We start from the raw sequence: 17188 nt of genomic DNA on the forward strand, positions 1-17188 counted from the left end.
AAGTTTGTTTCAACCTTTCGACCCCCTGAAAATATAGGAGAGAGCAAATTAGAGGAACCTTTGATCATCTAACACCAAAGATAACTGAAGCCACTCAAAGCATCCCTGATTGTAGATCCAATAGCATGCCTGGAACTCAGAATACTCTAGACATGTTAAAGATGATAACCTCCATTACTTGAATGTGCCTAGTATGCACATTATGACAGTTCACGGCTGTGACAGCTCACCTGTGTTCATGAAGTATGTCTACTGAGAGGCTGTGGATGGTTAGCTAGTAAAGCTTTGGCATTGTTAATGATTTATGAGCAGAGATGTTGCTGAACAAGAGTCTGACTGTGAGCTTAGCTTAGCCAGGCTACATTAGATGGACTAAACGCTCCGTTTAGGTGTCACGCTGTGGCTGTGCACAGGCCAGAGCAGAGACATACACCGCTGACACATCTGAATGGGACAAGGTGGGAAAGAGGTGACATGGATGAAGCTGAGGCAGGCAACTCACGTAGTGTTTGGACGGATTGCGTCTCTTCTCCACGTCCACGACTTTCACGTCCAGCACAGTCCGAAACTGCATCTTGACCCTGCAAAGGCTATGCATTAAAGGCGAGTGGCAGGCAGACAGACAGCTGCTGCGGCTCCAGATAAGCTATCTTATATCACGGGAGAGAAATCCCAACATTCATCGCTGTGTCATTTAACCATTCAGCGGTCCATTAAGACATCAGCTCCTCGCAGCAGATCCGGCCGACCAGACTTCCCTCCGATGACGCAACGATCGTCAAATCTGATTAGAAACTTATCGATAGTCCATTGAAGCCTCTCGGTGAAACAGGCACAGCCGAATATCCAAGTAGAGGCTGATTTTCACGTTGCATTCAAAGACAGAGGCTGGTATCCGAAGCTGTGCAGAAGTCGATCACCTTAGAATAGAAAAAAAAGTAACGCGACTTCCTTTGTGTCTGCCTTGATGCCTACAAAAAAGGGGCATGAGCCTACCTGGAGGTTACACAGGCTGGATGAATGTAAAGGGAGCCGGCAAATCCAGCGCCAAACGCCTCCTGCTGCGTTCCGGCAGGCGCAGTGAATTTAGGGAACGGAGTGGGATGGGCTTCATCACGTCCTCAGGGCTACTTGGAATAAAGCTGGCAAGAAAAAAAAACACAGGGATTTGTCTGTGCCTTCCTCCAGGAGAAGCGTACTGTTGTGTGTATGTGACATAGTTATCAAGCTACATCTGAAAGCACAGAGAGGGGATTTATCATTCGCATCATCCATCCGTCTTCCTTCCTCTCCATAAGTTTTGTTCTGCCTTTAAGAGAATATGTCACACACATCAGGCAAATAAATGAGTCTAAATTCGACTTGTACTCTATCCTAATGATTGAAATTTTCTCCCTTCTTGTGCATTAGATGACGGTGTACTAATAACGCAGTTCCTTTACGCTCTCCAGGATCAGAGCTGTATGTGTGCAGCTTTCTGGCCGGAGACACGAGCTACTGGAACTATGGATACAGATGTTTCACAGGCGACCAATCAGCAGCAGCCTGCTCTACATGAAAGAGCCAATTAACGACCAAACACTGCCCCCCTGTGCACACAGCAACACAAGCAAGAAACCCATTTAGAGGCTGGACTACATGCTTTTATGCTCTTTTGTGTAGTTCAGTTGAGTTGAAGCAACAAATAGAGCCAATTAAACCCCACAATAAAAGCATTTTTATTTTTAGAAAAGACCAGTATCAGATCAGTATTTCTTATTTAAAAGACCTTTCTGTTGCCTGGACCCTGAGGCTAAAATCCAGCTGCATCTGCCCCTGGGCCTTTCAGTGTTTTTCGGAGTGGGGGTCCAGAGTTCCCAGGGGGTCAACAGGAGGCACCAGGTGGGGTCATGAAACCTGGAGTGAAGGAGGGGGTGGAAAAAAATTACATTCAGCTCTGTATTACTTGTGACAATTGCATTTTACTTTAAATATACTCCAATTTGTGGTGCTACTACCTAATGCCATCTTAACATGGCCTATTATTTTCAATGCCAGTCTTTAATTGTAAAAAATACTAATATTAATATTTAAAAAAATACACCCACACACTTACTGTTACTCTGGAGCAGTGTTAAATATCTGGGGCTTAGCCTAAATTTATGATTAAGGGTCAACCAATATTGTTTTTCAGGGCTGATATGGATACCGACTATTAGTAGAACATGGGACCGATAACCAATATTTGGAACAGATATGTATTTGTTATGAAAAACAAAATGTACTTTATGTGGCAAAAATATGACTGTATCTTAAAAATTTGAGGAATATAAGCAATTTATCACTTCCTCTGTAAATATGAGAAACCACACAGAGCCACACTGATGCGGAAAGAGATGCCGCCCACTTCCTGTGTCAGTGCCACCCTGGCCTCAGTGTTGATTGGCTGGCAGTTGTATGACACCAAGCCCATCCAATAGTGGAGGGTGAAAACAAAGCCAGAGGGGATGATACACCTTGCAAAAGAGCCAAATAACTGATTCTGAAGTAACTGATTATCAGTAAAATAAAACGCCAGTACTGATAATCTGCTAAATGTCAAATATAGTATCAAAAATCATCCAGGCCAATAAACAAATTTAGATTTTAAATGCCAACAAACATAATTGCAGTTCAACTTTTTAAAAAAGCAGACATTAGTGCAGCCTTTCCTAAACTTCAGTATGCTAGGTCTCAATTTGAGACCTGAATGTTACTCTGAAAGTGTGTGTGAGGAGAAAAGCTCAACTAATGAGCCACTACCATTTTTTCGTTTCAATCAGACCACTTAAATTTTTGTTTCTTATATTTTCTGTAATTCATTGTGTCCATAAACTCTTCCAAGTCACATTAATGTATCTGAAGATACTGATTAACTCTTAGAGTCAGGAAGTGGAATGTTTAACAGAGTGTCACTGGTTAATCCAACACCAGTTAAACTGTGACATCGGGTGTATATATCAGATGAAGAAAATGATAAAAATGTAACATCAGGTAAATTGTCTGGCTGTTTGTTGTTACTTCAGAGATTTAGAAAATAAATAGCGTGTAATCAAAGATTTTTAAAGTCATTTAAAAGGTGATTTAGTGTTTTAGTTTTGTTTTGTTTCTATTTCTATGATTTAAAGTTTTTTGTAAATTACCTCTCACAACCCAACTACAGTCTCTCCAGGGTCCACCAGAGGGCCCTGAATTAAGAGTGTTCCGGCCAAGACAGAAAGCAGCACATTTAAAAGATTTACAGAAAACATTAAACACTACAAACAGATCAACCAACTCCTGAGTCACAGAGAAGAAAGTCATCAGTCAAAGTCTCTATAACCTGATGCATCCTCCTCCAAGACCATCAGTCTACTTTAAAATAATTTAGAGACCAGCTCCCTCAGACATAAATTTTCCTGCAGAAGATTCCAGGCTGCAAGAGCAGCATATCCAAAACTTCTTTTGTCCATCTCAAGATGGGCTTTGGGCACAGTTAGCAAAAATAAGTCTTGCAACTGAGTCACAGAGTGAGGACTGTAACTTCCAGAACTTTCAACATCAGTAAAATCACACAAGTATGATGGAAGCAGGTTAGCTATTTCCTTATAAATAAGGCTATGCCAATGATTTTGTCTTTGAGCAGCTAATGAAGAACTTAATCATACAGAATACGATGATGAGTTAAGGACTTTAGATTTGCTATAAACATTAGTGCCCCATGGTAAAGAAGATGTATGCATACATGAAACATTACCATAATCAATCAGAGGCCTAAAAGTGGTAGCAACAAAAACAAGAAACAACAAAAAAAGACTTATTTCTAACGTAAATGCTCAGACACAAATGTAGTTTATATAGAAGTTGCTCAATATGAAGCATAAAAGTTAGAGCATCATCAATCAAAAACCCAAGGTATTTATTAGAAGACACAGGTGTGAAGTATTGGAAAAAGTCTGACTATAGGTTACTAAAGCCATCTTCTAAAGCCAATCAGTGGCAGCTACCATATTGAAAACATGGACTCAAACTAACTTTTGGTCAGCCTATCAAATAAAGAGGGCAGGTGGGAAACTCAAGATGCTGCAGCTGCACTGGAGCCCATGCTTTAACAGGACACAAGCAGGGTCCTGTTGGATGGAAAGTAGTGATTTTTTTTTTTTTTTTTTACTTTATTACTGAGTTAGATGGAATTAAATTTATAGAACTCTTGTTACCTTTAAATATTGGGAATTGTGCTCTGACAGTTCTAGATGCTGTCATCCACAATATGCAGGTACATTTAAAAACTATGCTTTATTTCATGACTACTTGTATAATTTGCATCAGAAGGCATTGTAACCTAACCTGGCATGCCAGATGGATTTGTTTCACACACCCAAAAAAAACCCTAGTTGTTTTAATTTTGTTATGGAGAAAATAATCATCATTTAGAGTTAAATGAAAACACCTTCTAGAGTAAAAACTCTCAAAACATTTCTCCGCAAGCAGAGTAAATTTTACTCCAAAGAGACTGGGACCAAATGGGATATTTTTCAGGATAAAATTCCATTCAATTTGACTAAAACTTATTCAGGTAAAGTAACAGTGTAGGAAATTGTTTTAAAGCAGTGGTTATCAGCCTTTTTCCCTGGAGCCTCTCCTACTGATATCTAAGAAAAGCCGAGCCCCCCCAAGACCCACAGAAATTAAAAAGTGATCGATTACTGTAAAAAAATCAGCATCAATTTTAATTGTTTCATAGACAATCCCCATGGACAATAGGTTTATAAATGTTCATTATACCAAAATACATTTGTATAAACTTAAGTAAACTTTTGCCACAATCTTAGTTAATTTATGCCAGTCTAATCTTGACAACCTCAGAGCAGACAAAGCCTTGCAACCCCCTGAGATCTCAGGTGGCCCCCTAGGGGGTCCTGGACCCCAGGTTAGGAACCAGTCATCTAAAGGATCTTGTGTTTACAAGACAGGACAAAAGTCTTGACAATGAGTCTGTATTTTGGATGTTTTTGTATCTGTAATCTGACTTAAAAAAAAAAAAAAAAAACCTGTATAGATTTTGATGCATTTGCTTCTCTATTCTCTTCAGAAATTCAAAGCAAGGCAGCATTTTTCCTCATAACGCAAAGTCAAAACCCAGTGAAGATGATTCTGTAGCTCTTTCCCTCTTTGAAAATATAAAACACAGGTCCGCATCTCTATTCTCTCTTATTCCAGTCTATCTTGTTATGTGACTGTATGGTCCATAAGCGAATGCATGGGCAAAAAACAGTGTTTAAAGTTAATTTTCTGTGAAAGAGAGAGAGAGAGAGAGAGAGAGAGAGAGAGAGAGAGAGAGAGCTGCATCTGTTGCACCGAATAGCCTATCACCCATTATAATATAACTTTGATGAATGCCAAATAACACAAAGAAAAAAAACTGTTAAAAAATACAGACATTTCTAGTGTCGCAGTTTCAGAGACAAAAACTCTAACTCTATGTGCAAAGTCCTTCAGTTTGACAAATGTGCTATTGTGTGGCATCATAGGAAATGTAAGAGAAGGAGACTACGTTTAGAAGTGGATTCAGCCTAATGGTTTGAAAGTAAGGCAATTTTAAACCTGGATTCTTTTTAATATTATTGGGTGACTCCAATAATTGACATGAGAAGTTAAACTGCTTAAAGGAGGCTAAGCTGCCTTGCATCCTTTGTACTATATACTGAAGCCACATATACAACATACTGAGTATTAACATTACTGTCAGCATGCTGTCACCAACATATTTCCAACTTTTATTGGCTTAGATAGCAACAAGCTAGCATGACCTTCAGCCTGGAAATAGAATTCAACAAGAATAAACATATCAACATTATCAATAGAGTTTCATAGTTATGAGAGTGTTCAATAATAATATTTCAAATGTATTACAGCTTGGTAACTTTAAATCCCATCTGACTTGTTGGCAGGTCGGTGAACTCTGTTATGGGATAGCCTGAGAGTCACAATACATTTTAAGTTTAATCCTACTGATGTGCTCCTGTCGAATATGTAAAAATTCTGGCCAATCTAGTAAACATCCCAAGGTTTCTTGCATACAAAAACCTGCACACTATGAAGTCAAAACATTCTACATACTCAATGCGACATTTCAAATGAGGAGCATGAGTATGGGGTTTCAGAGACCGCCTATTTCTCTCTTTAATCCATTTTAAAAGTACAAAACTAATGGAAAGAGTTAAAACTTTGGAAGACATAGAGTGTCTGAAATCATACCTGACATTTTTTTAAGATTTTTATTTTACATACGTTTCATAAACTTTTCATTGTACAAATTGTGTGTGTGTGTTATTAGAAAAAAACTGTTGGAGATACCCTAATGAGAGAAGTACTTAAGTTAACAAAAATCACAATAAATGCCATGATTGGTTTAGGCTCACATTTGGAGCAATAGGCCATACTGCACTCATCATATGCAGTAACAGCCCAACTGTCCTTTGGCTAAAAAGCTGTGTAATGGTTGTCACTGGTGCTGACAATGTCACTGTTGCACTCCAGTGATTTGAGGACCAGCTCCAGTGCTGCTTTGCTCACATTGAGGCTGTAGCGCTGCCTGACAGCAGACAGGATGTGCAGGATGTGACAGCCCTTTTCTGCATCTATAGACACAGGAAGTGGGAAAAATATATCATTACATGTGTTCATGAAAACCAAAGTTATAAAGAAATAAAAACATGAAAAAAGAGACTGTTTAAGGTAAATGTTTTCAATTAAAAACATATTTTATGCTGCTTCTAAAATTAAAACAAGCTAGTGCTTTACATTATTTTACAGTGACGTTAGCAAGTAAGTTGTTGAAGATAATGCTGTTGTCTAATTGTTGCTAATGGATAATTAAACATGTCTTCTCAAAGGTATAATAAGCAACATTTAACATTAATATAGCTGATATCAGAAATATCATTGACGAATATATCTGTTAGTAAAGGCCCTTCTAAAAACTGATGTAAAACTCCATATGAACTTGTTTTATGCAGCTAAAACAAGTTGGTGCTTATTTCAGCTTGTATTTTCCCTCAGCTCTGATTTACTTTGTGTCTTAAAAATAAATTGTTTTGGGCAAACAGATACCAAGTGACTGCAAGACTATATTATTATGTACCTTTCTTACCATGTCTTGGCATTCCTGAACGATGTGTTGCGTGAATGAATGGGGGCAAATTAGCCATGATGCAGGAGGCTAGCAGTACCTTTTTAACAGCTTTTCTCCCTCATTTTTCATAAACGTGCTTCTAAAGCACACAGTGATCTCAATTCAAGACAACAAGTTACAAGGAAGTCATGATGTGTCATTTGTGGACAAACCAGTTCAAAGACTTAGCTCTTTTTGTGAGTGACAGGCGCTGGCTCCCATTTGAGAGAGTTTCTTTTCGTCTATTTTTGTTGTTGTTTAAAAGATATAAAAATTGGGAGATGAAACACTACCTTTCATTACTGAGCCGAGACAAACCACCTTCTCTAAAAATTGCTCCAGTTCCTCTCACTCCAAGGTAAGCTGACAGACATAAATAAAGCAATGCTTTTGCTTACTTTCAGGCAACCTCAGTATGCAGTCTGAGCTATCAGATACTGAATGGCCATTAGTAAACACCAAGGTGTATTCACACCTAGCATAAAGGATAATCACTTGGTCTCAAATTGATGTTAGTACCTCTATGTGCAAAGGAGGAAGACTGAGGAAATGGTCTCTAAATTAAGCTAAAAGCTACAATGAATCAACATTCACATAAAGATTTCTTTTGTAAAAAGCAAAAACAAAGGCTCCTTACACTTCTCCCTCTTTGAGTCTTCCCTGATAATGTCTTTGACTGCCATGAGCAGATCTTTGTCTTCTGCAGTCACCTATTGTTGACAGAATCAAAGAGAGACACATCCTAAATGACAGCTCACAACAACAACTTTCTGAAGTGGAAAGATTCACCGAGGATTTCTCTGTTGTCTCTCACATGGTAGACTTCATCCTGGGATTTCACTTTGCGGTACACAATACCCTCATCCTGTAAAACCTGAAGGGCCTCCTTCAGGAGCTGGCGTAGCTGCTGGCAAAGAGACGGACCTGCCACAGGCTCCTTCACAGCAACAGAGAAGCAGGATAGTTAAGAACTCATTGATTCCCATTTATATGAACAATACCTTAATTTTCTAAAGAGCAAAGGTACATTGGTTTGCTAAAAATCAAATGCTGGTTGTATATATTTATACTGTTCATCAATATCCCCAAAGATGTATGCTTTGAATACAGTCTGACATTTGAATTTGGTATTTGGCCCCATTATCAAACATCTTCAAAAAGAAAAGGTAAGCACACTTTCATTCTGGCTTACCTGATCTGCTGATGCTGTTTGAGGCTGCCTGGAGATCAGAGGCTGCAGGAGGTCCAGAACATCATATGGTCTGAACCTGCTCACTGACTTCTGCTTGACAAAGTCTTTGATGATATTTGTTGCCTTGCAGAGGGGACTGAGGGCTGAGCTAAAGAAAGAAAACAGACATAGAATCATGACAAAATATTCTTGTTTATATTTATTTTATTAATATCTCAGAATACCCTTCTATCTTTTGTGTAAATTACATAAAATATATTAGATTATTTACTTGTTTTATTTACATGAATTTTGATCTTCAAATTATATGAGGGGGTTTAAATGGCTAACAAAGCTACCATCTACTCTTCGTGTTGTACTCATGGACTGTATTCTTATTTAACCTTTGTTTAACCAGGTTAGTCTCATTGAGATAAGAGACCTAGGTAGACCTATATACACATGGACACATTTTAGTGACATTGATTTCTAAGACAGAGTTTTAAAGCCCAGTAATGACTAGGGCTAAATGACAAAAATTGATACAGCAATGTATGATCACATGATGATACGTGCATTGATACAGATGTTACAGGATACATATAGGTGCCTGAGGATGCCAGGATGGCATCTTTAACTATAAAAGCACTCGGAGAGCACAGACCTCCACCATTAGCCCTACCTCCCAACAGTAAAGAATCCTTCAAAAAAATCCTAGATCCAGACATTGATCCGGATCACTCCCAAAATCTAATCAGTTCTTTCTTATGCCATTCCTGACATTTCTTAAAAATGTCATCAAAATCCGCCCATGACTTTTTGAGTTATGTTGCTAACAAGCTAACAAACATACCCTGCCAATCACATAACCTCCTTGGCGGGGGTAAAAATGTACATGCCTTACAGACACTAGACTGCATAATGCTGCATTAGCTGGACATTAGTCATGCTATATGCAAGCAATGCAAGAATAAGGTTAAATTCTGCAGTAACACCAATCTTCATCTACACATGAGAACCAGGCTAATTAGCAGTTAGCATCAATGGCTAGGCTAACTACAACGGGCAGTTTTGTGCCATCACATCCAGCACTGAATGACAATGTAAAGTCAAAACATTCCTCAACTTCTAAATGGGACCAGCAGATCAAAAGCAGCGATTTATGCCTTATTTGTAAAACTGTGAGCTGTACAGTGTAGCTGATAAGGAAAGCTTAAGCCAGCTGATTACTGAGTGTAGGGATGTGCACAATTAAATGGTTAAATTCATTTATCAAATTAGCTGGTATGAAATTTATGAGTTGGTTCAACTAATTAACTGTATTTCTTTTTAAACACAGGTTTGAAAGTCCAGTCTTTAATGCTCTTTTTGACTGTAATGAACCTCCAGCCACTAGAGGCCGCTGTAGCTTTAGTTTATGGCCGCTGTCTTCCTGTCTGAGCTTTCCCACAGCACTTCACCGGGCATATATATACGAGAGGTTTAGCAGTAGCTTAATGGTTAGCATGTAGCATCAACAGCGTGGTATGACAGTTTTTAAAGTAGTAAATGGAAATAAAGTGGTATGTAGGCTGCTGAGGGTTTAACTCATGTATAACTACTCAACTGACTTGAAAAAAGGCCACACATCAAAGCACGATATTTATCTGCGAAGAGAAACGAAGGCTGGCGGAGCTAGCTTTTAATGTTAGCCATGCTGTACTGAGTACATCAGGTTCATATCATACCTGCTAACACAATGACCCTGTGAGGAATTTGGATTTTCTTCTCTTTCGACTAGTCAGTTAAATGAAATTTAAATTAGCATTTAGTTGAATGGAGAAAAAGACTCTTAGGAACATCCTTAATTGAATGTGGATCATTCTGTTTAATGCCCACTCATTGTTTCATTATAAAAACTGTGGTGCTGTTTCATGCAGAGGTAAAGCAAAGACATTCTTGCAATTATAAAAAGATCAATGAATCATCTTTTGATTAGTGCTAAGGGAAGCTGGACCAGTTTATCCTTCATCTAAACACATCCTGCCTCGTTTCTTCTTTTCACACAAACTGCTTCTGCTGCGAAGTCTGCTGACACGTTGGTTAATACAACTCCAATTACAAATGTACTGAAACCAGTCACATGTCGATGTGTCCTTGAGCATGACACTTAAATGTGTATGGATGCATATGAATGGAATTAGCCAGCTTCTTTATCTAGCAGCCTTCGCTGCAGGTATGTGAACATGGAGTGAATGGATATGTGTAACCTGTGGTGTAAAGCACTTTGAGTAGTCAGAAGAATAGAAAAGTGCTATAAAATCTCAGGTCCATTTAACATTGCAATGCTGACAACCTACCCCCATGCACAGATTCTACATTTTATGTAGCATTTATAAGTAGAGAATGCCTGGAATCTAATGAGGTTACCTTGGCTTTTGGAGGCAGCCTCAAGAGGACATTCTGAGAACCAGAATTCTTTACACTTCAACATTGGCTTCATTTTTCAAAATTGAAGGTTGCTGCTTGGTTTAACTTCAATTCCTAGTTAAAAAGTAGCAGTGGCATCTCTGATATTTTAATGTACAACCATGAAAACATACAATTCTGTTCTCTTTACTTGTTTTTATTAGGAACAGGGATCATGTGGTAAAAATAAAGATAAAAATTGGGCGTCAGCGAGGTGAATCCTGGCTACTCAGTAAAATATATCATTGTTATTTGGGGTGATTGTTTTTACCTTGTTGCATTCGGCTGCAGCTGGCATGGTTTGTCATAGCACTGTCTGTAGAGCTGAGGAACCTCCATCATCCATGCTATCTGGACGGCCATCACTGGGTCGTTCACTTTATCTGTGAACACACAGAGACACAGATACACACATGATGAATGGACAGAGGTTATAGATGGCAGACACTCACAAATAAAAATGTGCTGTGTGGGGTTTTGTGTACACATAAGACAGAGAGACACATGTAGGCTATTGTAAAGGTAGACTGAAGTGCTAGGATAAAGACTGTTCTTGCTATTTACTACAAGTTAATGTAGAATAACGTGAAAGTGAGCATAAGGTTTTTGAGCATTTGTAGTTGCTAAGGAGGCACCATGGATGTTGGTTTTCTTTGACATAGTTTCAGACTGGGTTTCAAAAGCATATACTGAATCGTAACAATGAGAGCAACCCCAGTTCCTTTATTCTGGAACCAGGCTGGATGTGTTTACTTGCTATTACTGCTGTTTCACATTACTAGGAAATGAGAGAAAGTGGATGGCTGTGGCCTGAAGAGAACAGGGCTACGCACTCACAGTAGACTGAGGCCATGATTTCTCGCTGTTGCCTCGAAGTCTTCACCGGTCCCCTGACTCGCAGCAGTTCTCCAATCTCCAGGTGGCAGCGGCTCCGCTGGGCTTGTCTCAGCTTCGCCAGCTCAGCGACTGGGTTAAAGCCTCCCTGAACCCCATCACTGTGTTTTCCCCCTGCTAAAAAATAAAAATCCATACAGGCTACAACAAGACTTCATTGTTTGTTTGTTTTTTTTACAGTAAATATATCTATCTTGCTGAAGAACAGCTAAACTCATACATTAACATGCAAAGCTATTCAACGAGATGTGTAGATCTATGATTCTATCACAGCTTTGCAAATGTATCGACAGGAATGCCTTTGACATATCTGTAAGACCTCAAGTACAAATATTTACTGTATGTAAATGAGCTGTGTTTATGGAGAAGAAAACTCAAAAGGGTAGCCTTTGCACAAAGAGGCTCTAATTGAAAGGATAAATATCAAATATGGAAGATATATTAAATATAAGAAAAAATAAAAATGTAAAAATGTTAAATGATGGAAAAATAAACAATGACTCCATAAGAAACAGGTCATCGTTAAAGGATTTATAAATTCACTGCACCAGGTTAATGTGTTAATTTCATAATAAGGCACTAGGTGGTAGATTTCACTCTTGAAGTGTTAATTTACTATATGCATGTGTTTAGGCTGGAACATTAATCCAGATGAATCCTCTTCAATAAAACAATTCACATCCAGTTTGCAAAATGAGTCAAAATAATTGCAATCAGATACTTTTTTCAAAGTCATGCAGCCCTATTCTCATCTAATATTTTGTTGGTTATTACATAGTATCTTTTAGTATCTTTTTTGCTTGTTTAATTGCTGATTTGTTGAAAAAAAACACTCATGTTAAGAAACTTAAGAAATTATTGCATATTAAATCCAAACACAAAATTTGGGGGACCCCAATTACATATGTTACTTCCAAATATATGGCAAATAAGCAGTAAGTCAAGATAATAAAACCAATTGAAGACAATTTTAATAGTACAGGCATGTAAAGCTTAAGCAACTCTTGCCAAATTCAAAGACGGGAAACTCACATTTAGTAGTATCCCCCTCCTCTTTCAAAAGGTCATTTTTCCAGCATAAACAGTTTATAACACCAGTGCCATCATCCACTGAAGAAAGAGACACAAAATTAGACAAATACTGATATGTTTCTGAAAAAATAAACAATTCAAAGGCATAATAATTTCCGTTATTCATAATGCAGGATATTTAAAACAAGTTTAGTGGTTAAAAAAGGAAAGGTATTAGGATTTTGTTTTGACAACGCTCAAAATAGTTGACACTGCAATAGTGGGACCTTTAAAGAGCCTTTACAATTAAAGCATTGTTCACATGATTACCAAACTATCTGAATCAACATCCTGATACACTAAGCCAAATCCAATCAATCAGATAATTCTGCATTTGATGCTACACAATGAACTAAGGGTAAAGAAAGGGTCAGAACAAAATTACCTCCATAACAGAAGAAGTCTTCTCTTTCTCTCTTATAAACCACTGTCCCGAGAACATCAACTTTGTAGATTGGATGTGAGTTGTAGAAGTAAATTCCTGTGAAGCATAGAGAAATGAAAAGATAACAGTAATGGTTTCATAAGCATAAGGAAGTTAGGAATTGGCTAACCTTCCTAACAAGAAAAAATAACCTGAAACGTGTACATAGGTAAGTTTTGTTCATTATCTAAGATAATAACTGATGTTTACTTTGGAAGTAAAACCTGTGTATCTGTATGTGTCACTACCTGGCACCTGTATGGACTCTGTCATCTCCAGGATGTCTTTAACATACAGCTTGGCGAAGGCAGAAAATATCGGGTCCAGTCCCCACAACATCGATGGGGCTTCCTCTGCTTGATCCTTCGTAGCTGCCTGCATTTCATCATGAGTGCAAAACAGATTATCAACTTGTTTTTGTGATGTTTTCTTAGAGCGAATAGACTCCCAGAGGAAAGTTAAGCTAGCAGCAGGAGAGTGGAGCGAGCATTGATCACGTGACTCTCTGTCAACACATACTTAAATATTTTTTTCTACAGCGGCAGGCAATATTTATTTACTACACATCTCTCAAATGAAGATTATCGGTTCGTTAAAATAAATATTTAGACACAATTATTTCTATGATTATGCGACGCGTTCGGGCTTCGCAAAGGTTTGTGGGACATGTAGTTTCAGCAGGGACACAAAGAATTCTGGCTGATTGTGTTTATTGAGTCGATGCAGGCCACTGGATGGGGTAACACTACAAAGAACTAGCACCGTTCATATTGTTTATTTTTCGGTATGAAACAGTTCAAACTATCGTCGTTATAATAGTTAGCACGTCTTTTTCGCCGCCTTGGTCAGCTGTGTTTGGTCTTCCGTACAGACGAGGGCAGCAAAAGATTTAATTTCCCCCGCCAACGGTCAAGCACGAGGAGTGAGAAGAGAAAGAACTCAGCCGCGCGCTTGGTACTCGTGAACGCGCACCGACACTAAATCCGCTAGATTATTAAACCCGTCCCACTTCAAGGAAAAAAGATGACTGTTTTTACTGTGTTAGCGAATGTTAATTTGCGGGTATGTTATAACCATTTTCACACTCAAGGAAACTAATGAATTACTCTGTGGAATACAACTACTTGGAAGGACTCCTCTTTTCCCTCTTGGCTGAAGAAGAGCCACACAGGAGGATTGTCGGGCCAGTTGGTCGTCAGGAGTTGGAACAACGGCGAGCTTCCCGCACTACTTTGCAATAAAAGAAAGTCTTTCTAGGCAGATTTCAAACGCTGGAACACTTCCAGATTAGCTGTTAGTTGTTTTTCAGGGGTTTACAATGACCCATGATGTGCGAAAGGGCTAGTATCTGGACTGGTCAAAACAGTGTCAAAGGCTAAGCTAGGTTGTGATCCTAACTATTATGAGGGCAGCTCTGTGTTGACTAGGCAGTTATTAATAACTAATGGGACACATGTTACTCCAAAGACTGGTGCTAGAGTAAGCAAACGGAAACTATTTTGGCTTTTAAAAGTTTAATTCCTCTTTTGACTTTATGATTGAATGAAGCAGGATTCAGTATGTCATTTTTTAATTTCCGTAAAATATTTAAATTGGGTGCCGAGAAGAAGAAGAAACAGTATGAACATGTGCGCAGAGATGAAAATCCAGAGGAAATATGGGACATAATCGGCGAACTTGGAGATGGAGCCTTTGGGAAAGTGTTCAAGGTGGGTAACAGCTCATTCAGGCTTTTTCTTCGTAGAGAATAGCATTTCCTCTGCTATGCTTTACTGTGGCAAAATAGGCCTGGACGTTTTTGTAACCAAACAGTCCTCTTTTTGAATACATGCAACGTGACAGCAGTGCCACAGTAGTCTTGTTTTGCTTTGTGACCCACCCACCATCTTCAAGCAAACACACCAGCCTTGTGACGGAGGTGATGGGGTCATATGTCTGCTGAGATCCATTGCACGTTTGTCTTATCAAATTAATTTATATCTTTTAATTTAATTTATTGGTATGGAGGTTTGAGGAAGATGAAGATTGAAAAAAATATTTAAAAAAAAACAGTAAAATACTGACCATAGTAAAACATTGATAAACTGAAAATAGTACTTCCACAAGAAAACTATTGTACTCTTTCTTTTATTGACATGTGAGAGACATGTAAATGTCACCGGGTATTTTTATTGTTGGGTAAAATATTATTTAAACTCTCCATTTACTGGTCTTATGGTAAAATTATTGATATCTACATTTGAACAATTATTGATTAAAGAAAAATATATGAACAAAAAGAAAGCAGATCTAAATTACACCAGCAGTTACCACATCAACATGAAGCAAACAAACATGTTTGGAGCAGAATGAAGTTAATACATGTTTATCCTACCCCTTTTTCACAGCTGTGATACAAATATCTGCCCTTTGTCTTTACAAATTCATTTACAAGGAAAGCTGTAGGGATGCTCTGCTGATATCAAGTTTAAATACTTGTACTCCTGTTCATTAAACATTGCAGATAAAGTGCTCGATATCATTTTTCAGTTTGCTGTCAGCCTCTCATTGTCTGAAAAGCAAGGCAAAGTTGGAGCCATGCCTACAGTTTGGTGATATCATCAACAGTCATCATAGAGGGCTGGATTACCGGATATTGTGGGCACCAAGAGGCTGCAGAAAAATGTTTAAAATACAGTGTGCTTGTTTTTTAACATGAGACATGGTATCTCAATTTGCCTTTACATGAGGGACAAACTGGTGGGTGTCCCTCTTGTGTATGAAAAGGGTGATTATGTATGATTTTTTTTTAAAACAAAATGAAGAGAAAAAGTGGTCTGCAAACTGGGATGGTTGTAAATATACAGTGCTGTGCATAAGTTCTAGGCATGCAGGGTGCTAAGGACTCATCACAGGGCCCAGTGTGCCACAATCCGGGGCTGGAGGGGATTGGCTAGATTCAAGTTCAACATATGTAGACACACTTATGTGTCACTGGGCAGCCAAGGTCAAGCTCGATGGCATCTCTTTTGTCCGGCCTTCTCACTCCTGGTGTTGCGCCCCAACACTGGTGTCGGTTTTCGGGCCCTCAGGACATCCACAGCATAACCAGAGGTTTGATCATCAAAAACACTTTTAAAAAGTGAAACAGTCCTTGTAAAAACGAAACAGCATAATTTGAGACGTGACCCAAACACAACAGAATTCCAGAGAAACCCGATCATCAAATACAGAGCACTCTTGTTATCATAGTGCAGTATCTAAAGTTAAACTGGAGCTGCTATAGAACTTTCTTTTTTTTTGCCATATCGCTCTTGAGGGTAATTATTTTTCCTCTTAAAGTCCAGAGTTTGTTGCTTCAATGTAAAAGTCTCTTCTGTTACTGTAGTGAATTCACTGTATTCATTTGCAGGTTTAGGTCAGAGATGTCAGATCAAATTGGTATTATTAAACAAAACCCTGCTGCTACCCCCAGGAAACAGTTGTTATAGATGCTGCAAGTAGCTGTTGGACTGTTGCGTCTCTCAAGCTTGAAGTATTTCTATACCGCCGACATTTTAGCCACAGCATTGCTAATGTAGCTACCCGCTGCTACTGTTGTCTTAGCCACGCATTCTCGGCCTGCCGCAAATTGTCACGCGTTTATGACAGCTGGCGTAAGTGATCATCCGGGATGATCTGATCAAATTGCCAATCTCCAATCTGATATACGCTCTCCGGTAGGGGTGTAAAGGTATGTGTATTCGTACTATATCTGTTCGGTACGGGCCTCTCAGTACGGTACAGACGTGTTTCGAATGGATACATGTTGAACAAAGCTCATACAAAAACAGTAAACCAGAGCACAACTCACTGTCACACTGTCCTGGCAACCACACAACCACAGCAAACCACAGCAACAGCCTGAATATTCCTAGATAAAAGTGTCCTGTTTAGGAACACTTTGTATCCCAGTGAAATACAACAGTGGACAAAGACAACAGTAGCGCTGACATTATTCTGCAGATGTGTCACTGACAGCATATCGTCC

At 38.7% G+C, this 17188-nt stretch overlaps 3 protein-coding genes across 7 annotated transcripts in view; 1 reads left to right on the forward strand and 2 right to left on the reverse strand.

The window, feature by feature from the left end:
* The window catches only part of sh3pxd2aa (SH3 and PX domains 2Aa), a 227897-nt gene extending 227257 nt beyond the window's left edge, over positions 1 to 640 (reverse strand). For all 4 annotated transcript variants that reach the window (XM_041786334.1, XM_041786333.1, XM_041786332.1 and 1 more), the window contains exon 1: positions 503 to 640. In XM_041786334.1, coding sequence (XP_041642268.1) covers positions 503 to 598 — 96 coding nt within the window. In that variant the 5' untranslated portion in view covers positions 599 to 640. The remainder of the gene's footprint in view (positions 1 to 502) is intronic.
* Positions 641 to 1777: 1137 nt separating this feature from the next.
* Positions 1778 to 13656, reverse strand: stn1 (STN1 subunit of CST complex). 2 transcript variants are annotated; one of them, XM_041785700.1, is made up of 10 exons: positions 13428 to 13656; positions 13141 to 13236; positions 12717 to 12794; positions 11628 to 11801; positions 11062 to 11173; positions 8364 to 8511; positions 7986 to 8108; positions 7809 to 7881; positions 6574 to 6638; positions 1778 to 1896 (listed from the first exon to the last, which is right to left on the reverse strand). In XM_041785700.1, the coding sequence occupies exons 1-10, from the start codon at positions 13558 to 13560 to the stop codon at positions 1888 to 1890; spliced, it is 1011 nt and encodes a 336-aa protein (XP_041641634.1). In that variant the 5' UTR covers positions 13561 to 13656; the 3' UTR covers positions 1778 to 1887. The 2 variants fall into 2 exon arrangements, with proteins under 2 accessions (XP_041641634.1, XP_041641633.1); XM_041785699.1 differs by lacking the exon at positions 1778 to 1896 and having other exon boundaries at positions 6169 to 6638.
* A 276-nt stretch (positions 13657 to 13932) lies between these two features.
* Positions 13933 to 17188, forward strand: part of slkb (STE20-like kinase b) — a 48427-nt gene continuing 45171 nt past the window's right edge. The window contains exon 1 of the mRNA XM_041784895.1: positions 13933 to 14888. Within this exon, the coding sequence (XP_041640829.1) occupies positions 14739 to 14888 (150 nt within the window). The 5' untranslated portion in view covers positions 13933 to 14738. The remainder of the gene's footprint in view (positions 14889 to 17188) is intronic.

The sequence above is a fragment of the Cheilinus undulatus genome, linkage group 4 (genome assembly GCF_018320785.1).
Source record: "Cheilinus undulatus linkage group 4, ASM1832078v1, whole genome shotgun sequence".
In the NCBI taxonomy this organism is placed as follows: domain Eukaryota; kingdom Metazoa; phylum Chordata; class Actinopteri; order Labriformes; family Labridae; genus Cheilinus; species Cheilinus undulatus.